The sequence below is a fragment of the Helianthus annuus genome, chromosome 1 (genome assembly GCF_002127325.2).
Source record: "Helianthus annuus cultivar XRQ/B chromosome 1, HanXRQr2.0-SUNRISE, whole genome shotgun sequence".
Classification (NCBI taxonomy): Eukaryota; Viridiplantae; Streptophyta; class Magnoliopsida; order Asterales; family Asteraceae; genus Helianthus; species Helianthus annuus.
In genome coordinates, this window is record NC_035433.2 from 95,330,370 (window position 1) to 95,344,488 (window position 14,119).

The 14,119-nt window shown below is 39.2% G+C and overlaps 1 protein-coding gene across 1 annotated transcript; it reads right to left on the minus strand.

Moving 5' to 3' along the window:
• Positions 1-8,013: 8,013 nt before the first annotated feature.
• LOC110900819 lies at positions 8,014-9,150 on the minus strand. The gene is made up of 2 exons (XM_022147681.1): positions 8,623-9,150; positions 8,014-8,580 (listed from the first exon to the last, which is right to left on the minus strand). The coding sequence occupies exons 1-2, from the start codon at positions 9,148-9,150 to the stop codon at positions 8,014-8,016; spliced, it is 1,095 nt and encodes a 364-aa protein (XP_022003373.1).
• Between the last annotated feature and the right edge of the window lie 4,969 nt (positions 9,151-14,119).

The following is a 14,119-nucleotide window of genomic DNA, read 5'->3' on the forward strand; positions in this document are numbered from 1 at the left end:
ACGTTCCGTCTCCGTTAGGGCAGGGCCGTTGTTGTGGCGGTGGGATAAACTTAATACAGAGTTGACAAATGAAGGAGTGGTGGTCAGGTTAAGATGTAGAGCGGTAGCTGGTGATAACAAGGGTGGCAGATTGTCGAATGGTGGTGATGGTGCAGGTTGGATATGGTGGATGTGGTGGTTATGGAAGTGGTAGTGGTAGCTGTGGTGTTGCCGAGTAGGGTTGAGAAAAGAACGTGATATGGGTTTTGAGAAAAAAATAAAATAGATAAAATTACCGTTTAATCTAGTTCTCAAGAAGTGATACATGTCATAATCACATTCTTTCTTACCCTTTCTATCAAAACAAAACTTTCTATTTAATCTTTTCCTATAAATAAAAAATAAAATATTATATTATCGTTAATTTTTATTGTTAATTGTATTAATATTTTTATTAAATAAAAATTACTTTATTTATTGTTAGGATCAAAACTAATTTTGGATGATTTGGTTACGAAAACTCACTTAAATCTTGAAAACTAATTTATTATATTGCTTCTCGTCTCTCTTACATAAAATGTCATTTGTCTCGCACTTTCTTAAACAACATTGTATATTTATTATAACTAGTATTAAGCCCCCGCGTTGCAGCGGTTGTTGTAAAACTGTGTCAAGTAAAACCAATGCTACACCACTGTCATCGATCAGCAACACAAGCTCGTAAAAACAAATTAAATAAAAACGAAAAAAATAATGCCGAGCGAAAAGCAAACGTAAAACCTTTGAATCACGAACGCTCGTTTCAGAGAAATTAAACCGTAACGTAAAACATAGAAAAAAATAACTCAGTCAATCCAGGACCCGCACGTTGGTCGAACTTGTTAAACGGAGAAAAAAAGATTTGCTGGGACGGTCTAGTCAAACGGGAAAAAATATACGAAAAAAATGTTGAACCCCACACGCAAGTTGCAGTGCATTAACTCACAAAATTTAGAACGAAACGAAAAATTTGGGAAAGATGATAAGTATGGTGGACCAAAATTGAAAATAAAAAAGAGTTGGAATTAAATTGCAAATGATGAAAAACTTTGGGTTAAAAGTAAAAAAAAAAAACAAAGGGTCTAAATTGCAAAATTAAAGTTATTTATTAATCTTAGATAAAGATAATGAGAAAAATAAATGATATCTATATATTGGTTATTAGATTAATATTAAAAGAAATTTATTAAATTATTATAAATAAAATTTATGAGGTTGAGGGAGAGAATGACATGTGTCATTATTTGGAGTCTTTTATTATAAGTTAGATAAGAAAAAATGAATCGTATACGTTGACCTCATTCATTAACACCAATCTTTTTAACTTGAATCATATTCCATGTGTTCTCTTCTTCACTAATTATTACTATTACTATCTATTAATAATAGAAACCAAATGAACAGTGATTATATTATATATTATATAATAATAATATACTAATATAATATACTATTAATAATACAAAAAACAAATAAACAGTGATTATATTATATAATAATAATCATAATGATAATAATAATAATAATAATATACTAATATAATATACTATTAATAATACAAAGCAAATGGACATATGATAATTATAATAATAATATACTAATATAATAATACTAATTATTATTATTTTCTTTACTCTCTCACAGTTGGATAAGCTTGTTGTCAACCAATACTGGTATTGAAAATACAGGTACGGTCCGGTTCATTATTAGTACATGAAGGTACAATCGGCACCAGCGTGATACAGAAAACGCCAAAAGTCGGTACCGGATTGAGTTTGAAAATCTTTTAGTTTGGGAAATTCGGTACTGCTACACGGTACCATTTGCTCATCCCTGATCACAGGTGCCGTACAAACAACAATGGTATCGTACAACTTTTTCTTCTTGATTTTCTTCAACTTTTAATGATTTCATTTTTTAGTTTTAGGGGTAGGGATGAGCTTGGTGGCAACCGATACCGAAAATACCGGTTACGGTACAGGCATATGAAGGTAAAAATCGGTAGCGAACCGGTACTAGGAACGCCAAAAGTCGGTACCGAATTGGTACTTAGGATCCTTCGGTTTGGGAAATTCGGTACCGGTACCCAGTATTATTTGCTCATCTCTGACCACGGGTTTCATACGAACATCATTAACATATAACTTTTTTGGTTGATTTTCTTTCGATTACTTTTTACTGTTTTTTACATTTTCTTTATTTTTGTTAGTGGTTCCGCGTGCAACGCGCTCGTAGTGATTTCAAAACACATGTAAACACAGACTAAATAACAAAAGAAGTTTGCCGCAACACGGCTAGAGTGATAAACCTAGTTAATATATGATAAATTTAAAAGGGAATGAACAGTGCTCATTCTTTATTATATGATTTTTTATTATAATTTATATTCATTTATTAGATTATGGGGTATGGGACGAGGGTTAGGTACAAATACCCAAGTCACCACCCCGGGTAGGCTTGGGTTTCGGTGTGGCCACTTGGGTGGGAGTTTAAGTCCAGGCGTTTGGCATGACTAGCGGTCCTCCGTGGCCGGCTCTCATTGACTGGGTTGGGTTGGCTAGGCCATAGCGGCTAGGTTTAAATTTTAAAAAATAACCGTTTGGCTTGTAATCATTCTTTATTATGTGTTTTTTTATTATATCTTATATTCATTTATCAGACTATGGGGTATGGGGCGTGGGTTGGGTACAAATACCCAAGTCACCACCCCGGGTGGGCTTGGGTTTCGGTGTGGCCTCTTAGGCGGGAGTTTCAGTCCGGGCGTTGGGCATGACTAGCGGTCCTCCGTGGCCGGCTCTCATTGGCTGGGTTGGCTAGGCAATAGCGGCTAGGTTTAAATTTTAAAAAATAACCGTTTGGGAGTTTAAGTCCAGGCGTTTGGCATGACTAGCGGTCCTCCGTGGCCGGCTCTCATTGACTGGGTTGGGTTGGCTAGGCCATAGCGGCTAGGTTTAAATTTTAAAAAATAACCGTTTGGCTTGTAATCATTCTTTATTATGTGTTTTTTTATTATATCTTATATTCATTTATCAGACTATGGGGTATGGGGCGTGGGTTGGGTACAAATACCCAAGTCACCACCCCGGGTGGGCTTGGGTTTCGGTGTGGCCTCTTAGGCGGGAGTTTCAGTCCGGGCGTTGGGCATGACTAGCGGTCCTCCGTGGCCGGCTCTCATTGGCTGGGTTGGCTAGGCAATAGCGGCTAGGTTTAAATTTTAAAAAATAACCGTTTGGCCAAGCCAAACGGTTCACCCAAGTCACTATAAAACCCCCCAACCCCACCGCATGTCCACATCGCTACTCCAAACCTTCACTCTACCTACCCGAACCCGCTACCCACACTTGATACCGGCACAACGCGATGAAGGGCCGCCAACCCAGTGAGACCCGTTGTTACTGGCCGGAAGCTTTCGCTAGCTACCGGCACAACTTGGGGAACGACTGGCACAATTTAAACGCGTGCCAACACAAGTGGCACGAGCTACGACCGAAGCTCGACCGTTTTAAAACCTACTACGATAGCGTGACGTGCGATGATATAAGTCACGAAGACTGGGTTGCGGTGGCCAACATCCAGTTCCGGGGCAAGGAGCGGAAGTCGTTTGACAAGCTCGCCTGTTTCGAAATCTACCTAACGCTTTAGGCTTTTTTTTTATTTTGTAATCCTTTTTTTTGTAGAATTTTGTATTTTTTAGGAACTTTTAATAATAATTTTAGGCTTTTTTTTTTTTAATTCTGTGTGTATTTTTTTATTTTAGGTTTTTTTAAATTTTTATAAAACTGGCCAACCCACGCGAGCTAGCCACGCCCCGCCATACCGACCCAACACGTCACTTACCAGCGGGGGGCTCGAAGTCCACGTGTCAACCCATGCCCCAAATCCTCGCCCGACGGTCGAAAACACCAATGCCTTTCGCGCAACGCGCGTAATTTAAAAACACTAGTTAGTAATAGTAACTAGTGAGATTCCCTCGCGCTTCGTGGCGGAAATCAATCGGTATTAGTTCGGTTCGTTACGGTACTTGCATTTGCTATAGTATCATTCCAAAGAGAAAACATAACATCAGTCGAAAACAATAAAAGCGAATATCGATACCAGTAATGATCTTGTTCAGTTGATATTGGTTATGTTAGTTTGAATTCTTTGTTTATTATATTTCAACATTGCAATTTTTTTTTTTTGAAAACGGACGTTGTATCGTTGTCGTACCAAACCGAATTGAAACTAATTAAACAACATATGTATCAATCGGTACCAATATTTAATTTTATTGTTAATGATTTCCATAAACTGACACCCTATCGTTACGATATGCATCCATTTTTATAGTATTTTGTTTGATACACATACTTTGACCGTATTAACATAAGAATAAATACGATTAAAATCAAATAAAGTAATAAAACAATAAAATAATGAAAAGTAAAAAAATAATATTAAACAAAAATAAGAAATACTGTTCATGGGGAGTTTCTATTAATATAGATAATTACTTTGCATATCAATGAGTGGTGGTCTATTGGTAAATGTAACGTCTTTAAACATTTTAGGAGAGGAAGTCTTGGGTTCGAGTCTCAGAAACAACAAAAGTACAAAAATTTGCTGTTAAAAAAAAAGTAATTGCGTTGCACTATTCATTATAGTAGGATTTAAATCATTCTATTCATTTTTAATTTAATTGCCTGGATAAGTAACAATTAGGTGAGCACTTACATGTAGGTGAATAGTTGTCCTTAAATACAATAAGTGGATGTCGATCTCATGACCTAGTTTTTCAGAAAATCACTTTGGTGACATAAGGGTGTAAAGAGTGGTTAAATATTTTGAAGTGGCAAACCAAAAAACCGACTAATCAGAGCGCGCCATGTCAATCTGTCAAAAGTGTTTAAACTTTGCTGAAAATTGTTGGCAATGGTTTAAACACTTAGTGAAGTGGTAAACTTAAAAAAAAGGAAAAATGTGTAACTGGTTGAAAGATGGCATGGACCCCACCCCCACAATACCCTCTCTCTCATACACTCCCTCTCTCCCTCCTGCTCCCTCACTCTCTCTCTTCTCCCCGATTCGGTATACCCTCACCGCACGGCATCATCTTCTTCGGCAAATGGGTGTAGGCAATGGTTTACCTATTCGGTAAACCCCTTTACCGACAATGATTGCCGCACCGCACCGCACCGTACCCCCTAAGGTGGTATAACAATGACCAAGAGCTTACTAGAGAATGGAAAAGGGTTGGGAAAAGGTGAATGTGGCAATTTGTTGATTGGTTCACTTTTTTTTTTTTTTGGTAAAGGGTTATCCCGGTGATTTTATATATTCACAACCAAAACGCACAAGTAGTGTAGAGAGTCTACACTAGTTCAATCACAGGATATGCCCCATGAAAGTTGAAACTATGAAAACAAACAAAAACCACCAAAAAGGAAAAACTAGACTAGGCTCTAGAAATATAAGCAAAAACAATCTTAATCAGCCGCCATCATCATGAAGTTCAGTTCCGTTAATCTCCCACTCCCTTAGTAGCCTACGCACGTTGACACAGTTCTTCAACTTCGCTCCCATCAATTTATATCGCACCTGTTGGATAATAATTTCACTTATAGTTTCCGGAGGTCTCAACTGGTTCTTGAATAATCTAGCGTTACGCTCCTGCCAAATCACATAAGCACTAGCCGCCACCAACAATCTCGCAACATAGTTAGCCGCAGACTTCGACTTGGACCGCAACAGAAGCCAATTAACAATATCGTCCCACTTGGGCTGAATCGAAACCATACCCACTTTGTGCCTAACCATATGCCAAACTTGAGAAGAAAACTTACATTCGAAAAACAGATGACTATGAGAATCGTGATTAGCATAGCAAAGCAAACAACACATCATGTCCATATTCTTCCTACGCGAGATATCCCAAGACAAAATTTTATCCTGAGTGAGTAACTTACGCCTCATGATCAGCCACATTAAAAAAGCATGACGCGGGATGCACTGACCGAACCAAACAATTCGACTCCACTCTATCTCCAACTCTCGATGCCTAATCGAGTCCCAAGCACGAGCTGTTGAAAAATCATGAAAATGATCTCCTTGATGCCACATGAGTTTATCAGGTTTGTGCGGATCAATGGACATCTGATCCAGTTGGATAAGAACCGGATATATATCCCTCCAAGCGGCTAGCCATCTCCACGAATTGTCTGAAAACACATCAGAAACCTTAGACCCCATATTGAATCCCGCATTGGCAATAGCTCTAGGCGATAGGATCTGATCAAGCGGACCCAATACACTCCAAGTATCGAACCAAGCTGAAGTACTTAAACCATTACCAATATCGGTCCAAACGAAACTCCTCATACTCGGTCGAATCTGAAGAAGCTTCCTCCAAGACCAGCAACAACTAGCAGGAACTCTACAAGCCCAAAAACTTTTACCTTTCAACCTGTGTGAGTGAACCCACTGAACCCACAAAGAGTCACGTCTCGAAATAATACTCCAAATATGCGCTGTCATAAGAGCTTTATTAACATCACTAATCCGACGGATGCCTAACCCACCCTCATATTTAGGCACACAAACAGCTTTCCAAGAAACCTTGGCCCGACCTTTTTGAAAAGCACTGTCATGAGACCATAAAAAATTCCGCATCAAAGCCTCCAAATTAAGAATCACCCGTGCAGGCAAAATAAACACAGAAGACCAGAAAATATGCATCGAAGACAAGACCGAAACAATGAGTTGTACCCTGCCCGCAAACGAAAGTAACTTATTCCTCCAATGCATGATACGTTTTTCAAGCTTCTCCACCACCACTTGACAATCTTTATAAAGCAAACGAGAAGATATAAGGGGCACACCCAAATATCTCACAGGCAAATTACCCTCCTTAAAAGGCATAATATTCAAAATAGCAGTTTTAATATAAGATGGCACATTAGAGAAAAAAACTGTACTTTTCTGAATACTAGGTAATAATCCCGACATCTTTGAAAAAGAATTGAGGGACTTCATGATACACCTGGCCGACACAATCTCACCTTTCGAAAAGATAAACAAGTCATCCGCAAAACAGAGGTTGATAATCTGTTGACGTTCGCACTTGTTGTGAAATTTAAACGAAGAGTCAATCCTAACCGCATGCTGTAAAATAGCTGTAAGAATCTCCATAACAAGCGTGAATAAGTATGGAGAGATCGGATCACCCTGTCTTAACCCCCGGTTACCCTTGAAAAAACCATGAACATCACCATTAATGCACACTGAAAACGTGGTAGTAGAGACACAAACCATAATCCAGTGAACCATGTTGGAATGAAACCCGAAACCAAGCAAAATATTCTTGAGAAAACTCCAATCCACAGTATCATAAGCCTTCTGAATGTCAACTTTGAACGCACACTTAGGGGGACCGATATTCCGGTGGTAGTTATGCATTAACTCTTGCGTTAACAAAATATTATCAGAAATTTTTCTACCCGGCACAAAAGCTGATTGGTTGACACTCACAATATCATTCAACGCCACTTTAATTCTCTCGGCAACAATCTTACTAATGCATTTGTACAGGACATTGCAACAAGCAATCGGACGATAATCCGTGACCACATACGGGGAAGTAACTTTAGGAAGCAGAACAATAAGTGTATGATTTAATTCCCGAAGAAGCTTTCCCGTAACAAAAAAATCAATAACGGCATTCGAAACATCATTACCCACGATAGGCCAAGCACTTTTAAAAAATCTAGCAGTAAAACCATATGGACCTGGAGCCTTATCCGAACCAATCGAAAACATAGCCTTTCTAACCCCGTCAGTCGTGACTGGACGAACCATATGAGTAGCAACATCCATATAACGTTTTAGAAAACAACTCAGGAGATGGACTAAGCGACGTATCACCCTTGCATCCCAAGAAGTTCTCATAGTGATCAACAAACGCTTTTTGAACCAAATCATCCTCAAACACATTCCCACTAGCATCCCGAATGACATCAATCAATGAATTTTGTTCTTTAGCGATGAGTGAAAGAAGGCCGAATTCATATCACCAGCCGCTAACCAATCCACCTTGGACTTTTGCTTCAAAAACCGCTCCTCATCTAGTAAGGCCTCCTGATAATCACGACGGATATTAGTTTCCTCAACCCGAAGCATGTCACTATTCAGATCCTTATCAAGATCACGCTGAATCCCATCGAGTCTATTACGCAAGAGTTGAACCTTCTTATGCAAATTCCCTTGCTGAAAAAGCAATCCTCGTAATGGAGACTTAAGCAGCCGAAGTTTCTTAATGACAGAAAACTGATACACACCACTAATACGCGTATCCCACACCCGCTTGACAATCCCCATGAATTCAGGTTTATGTACCAGAAAATTAGCAAATTTGAAAGACCGATGTTTAGCTTTGCTAACTTCCGGAAACTTGAGAACACACGGATAGTGGTCCGATAACCGGGACGGGTAGAACATCGCCACAGCACTCGGAAAACTGGTTATGAACTGAGTATTACCCATAACTCTATCAATCTTTTTCATTAACCCAATCCCCTTCTTTGGCTTCTAATTCCACGTAAAATGAATACCTGATCGATTTAAATCAACCATCTCAATGTCATCAACGCAAGCTTGAAAATCTTTCATACTAGTAGAAACCGAAGAGCACCCCATAGATTTATCTTCAAGATTCAAAGCAGAATTAAAGTCGCCTAAGATAACCCAAGGCTCATTACGAACGAAATTTTTATGCATTGAGAGGTGATTCCAAAGCTCCCTACGAGTGACATAATAATTCGCAGCATAAATAATTGAACAAAATACCATTCTTTTCACCTGTTTAAAAAACAGTTGCAGGTGCATAACTTGATCAAACTCCGAAAGCACCATAACATCAAAGATATTAGGATTCCACCCAACAATAATTCTCGTGCCTTTATTGCATTGAGCCCCATTAGACGTCCAGTGCCAAGAACGAAAAATAGCCTTGCAAACTTTAGAAAGATTACTCACCTCAACGTGTGATTCAAGAATTGCACATAAACTTAAGTTAAACTCCTTAACAGCCTGTCGAACCTCAGTTTGCTTAATGGGCCGGTTCAAACCCCTAATATTCCAAGACGCAATACTAACCATCGTTAACCGACGAAGAAGGAGTGCTTGCCTGATAGATACCGGAAAATAAAGAGCTGATTTATTGAAATAATAAGATAGTTGGCCTGATTCGAGATGGCTAATCTCCAATACAAAAACACTTAGATAATCAAACTTAACAAGACATAGAAAACTAGGGCAGAAATGAAATACTTAAATAAGAAATAGAGAGGTCACTGTCACACCCCGATTTCCACGTGTCTCACCGGTGGGCCCGGTGGGGGATTACCGTGACGTAGTTGGCAACAATATAGTCAAACCACACAATATATGAATGCACAGCGGAAGCATAAAGATAAATATATTTCAACGTTAAATGTAATATCAAAGTATCACCATTGTTGAAATAAAAATCCACAGTGGATCAAATAGTAATAATAAAAGTATTGTTCAACAGACTTCAGGTATCTTAAGCTTGCGAGACTTCTAATGATGCTAAGGAGAAATCCCAGCCAATTACGCATAGTACCTGCATTTAGTCTTTTTGGGAAAATACGTCAGTTTACACTGGTAAATACATTCAACTGACACTTTTGTAAAATGTTTAATAAAATTGGTTTAAATGCACAAGGCACAAACTCTTTATAACTTGGGAAAATTTATAATTAAATCTTGTAAAGAATTACATGTTTGCTATGCGTTCGGTCGCCCGGGTCGTGCCGGGTTAAAGTTTAATAGACACACCACATAGCATAAAACCGTGGCGGGAAAAACCAACGGCTATACCTTTATAGTCATGGACATAATGCCGGGTGTACGCCTACACCCGGATGTCAAGGTCGTGGCCATTTCATAAAATGCTGCCAAGGATATCCGGGACATGGTCATTAAGCTCCCAAAGGCGTAAAGCCAACAAAACAAATTTTTAAACGGGTCACATTGATAATACCCAACTACTAATGAGTTGGGGTCAATTGCCCGACCAAGCGGTAATTTAAATACCGTAACCCAAGCCCGTATTACGGAAAATAAGTTAAAAGTATTTACCTTTGCAAGTATAATTCCTTAATTGAAATAAATTGCAGATAGCTTTTACTGGTCCCCTAATCTGGAACGAAGGTTTAAATTAACCTATTAGAATCCTAACGGGTCTTTAATTTAGCCGTAGCTTAAACCGGTCAGTTTCGAAGGATAGATACGGTTTAATCGCGTGAAAGGCGAAAACCGGGAATGGAATGTGATTTTGACCCAACAAGTTTGAAGACTTGTTTTATAGGGGTATAATAATCACACTCTGTATTTTGGGGTCAAAACAATATGGTTTGACCCGTTTCGGCTATTTTATGTAAACTAGTTACATAAGCCGAATCGTGCGCGCAAAAGGCGTAACGGGTAACCGTAAGAGTCCTACACTGTTTTCCTAAGTCAATATGCTTTAAAGAGGTTGTGGTATCAGTAGGATACCTTCCATAATGCCCGGAACGAGTTTAAGTTCATATTATGCCCCGTAGGGGTATTTCGGTCTTTTTAAAGATTATAAAAGAGGTTTCTGAGTTCTACAGGAAATCTGAGTTTCCCGAACAGTTTATCAAGTCTAAAATACTTTATTTATTATTTAAAATCAGTAGCAACTGGAATCGGGTCAAAAGACCTTGTAGAACCCAAGTTATGGCCGAAAGGGTATATTTAGTATTTACCGAACCTTTGCCATCGCAGGTTATGAGCAGGTTAAAAATAATTAAAAATCTTTAAAAATCCCAAAATATTATTTTACATCAGAGAGTAAAAGGTTTGGTGTCGAAATCCGGTTTTAGATAGGCATTATGCTAATTGCGCTATTAACTTACTAACGTTCCGTAATTTGCGCTATTTAGCATAACTCCTATTCTGGACCTCGGATTGACGTGAAATTTTAGGGACATGCTTAGAAATCAGTAACTAAGGTTATGGCTCTTTTACATGTCCGAAATTCTCGTTTTAAATTAATAAGGGCGTTACGGTCAACTTTTAAGCATTTAACGGAAATGCGTAAAAGACTCGGACAAACAACGAACCGGTCACAGAGGGTTATACCATCATGTAACCTGGTTCTAAGAGAGTCCTAAGGCATATCTAAATCATACTTTAACGGGTCAGAACTGAATTCAATGCGAAAGTCAAAGCTTTGCGACTTTCGGTTCCGAACCAGGTCTAAAACAGTAAATGGTCGGATCGAACAAGCTTAGACTAGTTAATATACTTATTATCATGTTTTATGAGTGTTTAAACAGGTTACATATCATCTACATTACCGATTATGCAAGAAATCGCAAAATAGCATTTCTGTTGACTTTTTCTAAGCACGTTTGACTCGACATTTGGACTAGTTAGAGTGGGAATCAGAGGGTGCCCTTTTAGGGGTTTAAAGCCCACATGATTACCAACATATAACTATCTTTGATTTGACAAACCACTGGACCATTTGTGATTTATCGCAAAGTCAATCGTTAATTACGACGGATTGACTTTTAAGCTAAACTAAGCCACAAAAGGGTTAGGCAACTTACAGAAGCTTGGTGCACGACTAAGGATGTTAGAAGAGTGCTTGAGAGCTCCAGAGATGACCAAGAGAACAGGTTTTGAGGTGTGTTTCAATTGTGCACAATGTATGGCCTTTTATAGTAACATTTCATGCATAAGATCATTACAACTCACCCTACAAGGGTTCATGGATGATCAGCAGGTGGCCCTGGGTGCTAGGGGTCATGTAGAGGGCGCACATGCTTCATTAATTGCCTCAATGATCATTCACAAGCTCAAACAGCAAGTCTGTCCGAAGTTTCTGCATCTGGGACTCGTACGTGGCCCGCATTAAGATTCAGGCTACATGCACGCGGGCCGCCTGAATCTTCATGTCAGGAAACGTATCCACAGGTGGCTCGCGGCCCGCATTAACTTGCTTGTTTCACTCAGGCGGGCCGCCTGAGGCCTGAATTTCAAGATTTTCAAATCTTTTGTCACGATTCACCTGACCTTTCGGTTTCGAAGGGGTAACTTTGCGATTTGTCCCTCGATTATTTACAACTAAGGGCCTCGTGACCTTTACCCGCATTATTAAGTCACCGGTTAGTTTAATTACTATCCGAAAAGCCTTAACTTTTATAGTTGACGCTTTTAACCCCTCACAAACGAATTTGATCATAACTTTCTCGTTTTAAAACGGAACTTCGCGAAATTTATATCGTATATTCTAGTGAGCGTATTTTACTGTTACAAAGCCTCGGGTTCGTCAAAGGATCACTCAGAGGTATAAATTAAACATGTTGACACAATTAACCCCTGTAGCTTGTAATCTCTAACTTTCTCCCGCGTTTCGCTCCGTACGATCCATGATTTATTCATTTGAAGGTACGAGCATCATTTAGGGTTACTATACAGTATATTTACCCTTTGTTGACATTTTTAACCCTAGAATTTACGTACATTCAAGGTTTGTCAACTTTAGTCCTTTATTTAATATTAAATGCCACGTGTAAACTCATGACACGTGTTAACACATTATTGGACACAAAATTTCGAGGTGTTACAGTCACTAATCCTAAAGTTTAGCCCTTAAATTCAGCCATTTGACTCGTTCTTGACTTTCACTCCAATAGCAGTCAACCCCCCGTTAATTCAACCCTAAATCTTTGCTCTTCATTGACTGAGTCAAGGTAATTGAACCGGGACCCGTTGGACCCAAACGGGTCAACCCGCTGACAAGGTAGAGTCCTATCAATACTTCCCGCCCGGAGAAATGACTTGTCCTCAAGTCGATTTGGCGAAAACTGATATGCCTATCATTAATTGTTCCTTGAATGGTTCAATGGAGAGATGGTGGCATGTAGTAGAGTTTTGAGCTTCTTGTTGGTCGGTGTCGAAAACCCACCTTTGTGCCATCCCATACTGATTTGGCAGGTCATTTTGACACCTGGTTGAAGTTGGCAGTGATGCGATCGGTGGTACAAGAGCTGCTGGAAAGTTTGTCCCTTGTATGGGCGTGGTTGTAAACAACATGGGGGAGGGTACTCGTAGAACAGGTGTGATTGTTGGTGATGGTGGAGGTTTCTTTGAGGACGAAGTCAGGCAAGGAGAAGTGTAGGTAGCGATGTGCTTTGGTGGCAATTCAACGGTAATATGTGGTGGGGTGGCAGAAGTAGGCGGTTGAGATGTTACTGTTGGGGGTTGTGCTAGAGGAGATGGTGGTGTAGGGGCGGAAAATGACGGTGAGGATGGTATGGTCCCCTAGACCAGATTTGTCAATAGGCCTTGAGGTTCATCCTCGGGTTCTAAATTATGTTTAGGATGAGCAATGTGAGTAGGGATGATAGGATCAATCGCTGATCTAGAATGTACCATGATAGCGGATGTTCCATACGTCTGGGTCTTGATTGTTTCAACATCATTCTTCATGACTACAAAAATTGAATCCAGACGCGCTCCTATGGCTGCTAGTTGAGCAGCGATAGCATCTCTGTAATCCCCGGGTTTCTGATCCATCTTCTCTCCGTTTCCCGGCAACGGAACCAAATGATAGATACCGGAAAATAAAGAGCTGATTTATTGAAATAATAAGATAGTTGGCCTGATTCGAGATGGCTAATCTCCAATACAAAAACACTTAGATAATCAAACTTAACAAGACATAGAAAACTAGGTGTAACACCTCGAAATTTTGTGTCCAATAATGTGTTGACACGTGTCATGAGTTTACACGTGGTATTAAATACTAAATAAAGGACTAAAATTAACAAACCTTGAAAGTATGTCAATTCGAGGGTTAAAAATGTCAACAAGGGGTAAATATACTGTATAGTAACCCTAAATGATGCTCGTACCTTCAAACGAATGAATCATGGATCGTACGGAGCGAAATGCGGAAGAAAGTGAGAAATTGCAAACTACAGGGGTTAATTGTGTCAACATGTTTAATTTATACCTCTGAGTGACCCTTTGACGAACCCGAAACTTTGTAACAATAAATTACGCTCAC

Bases quoted from the DNA above. Each gene is read 5' to 3' on its own strand.
- LOC110900819 (XM_022147681.1), bottom strand. From the start codon at position 9,150: ATGGTTAGTATTGCGTCTTGGAATATTAGGGGTTTGAACCGGCCCATT. The intron at 8,581-8,622 runs GTTGATTTAAAT...ACGTGGAATTAG, and splicing joins GCGTTGATGACATTGAGATG to AAGCCAAAGAAGGGGATTGG.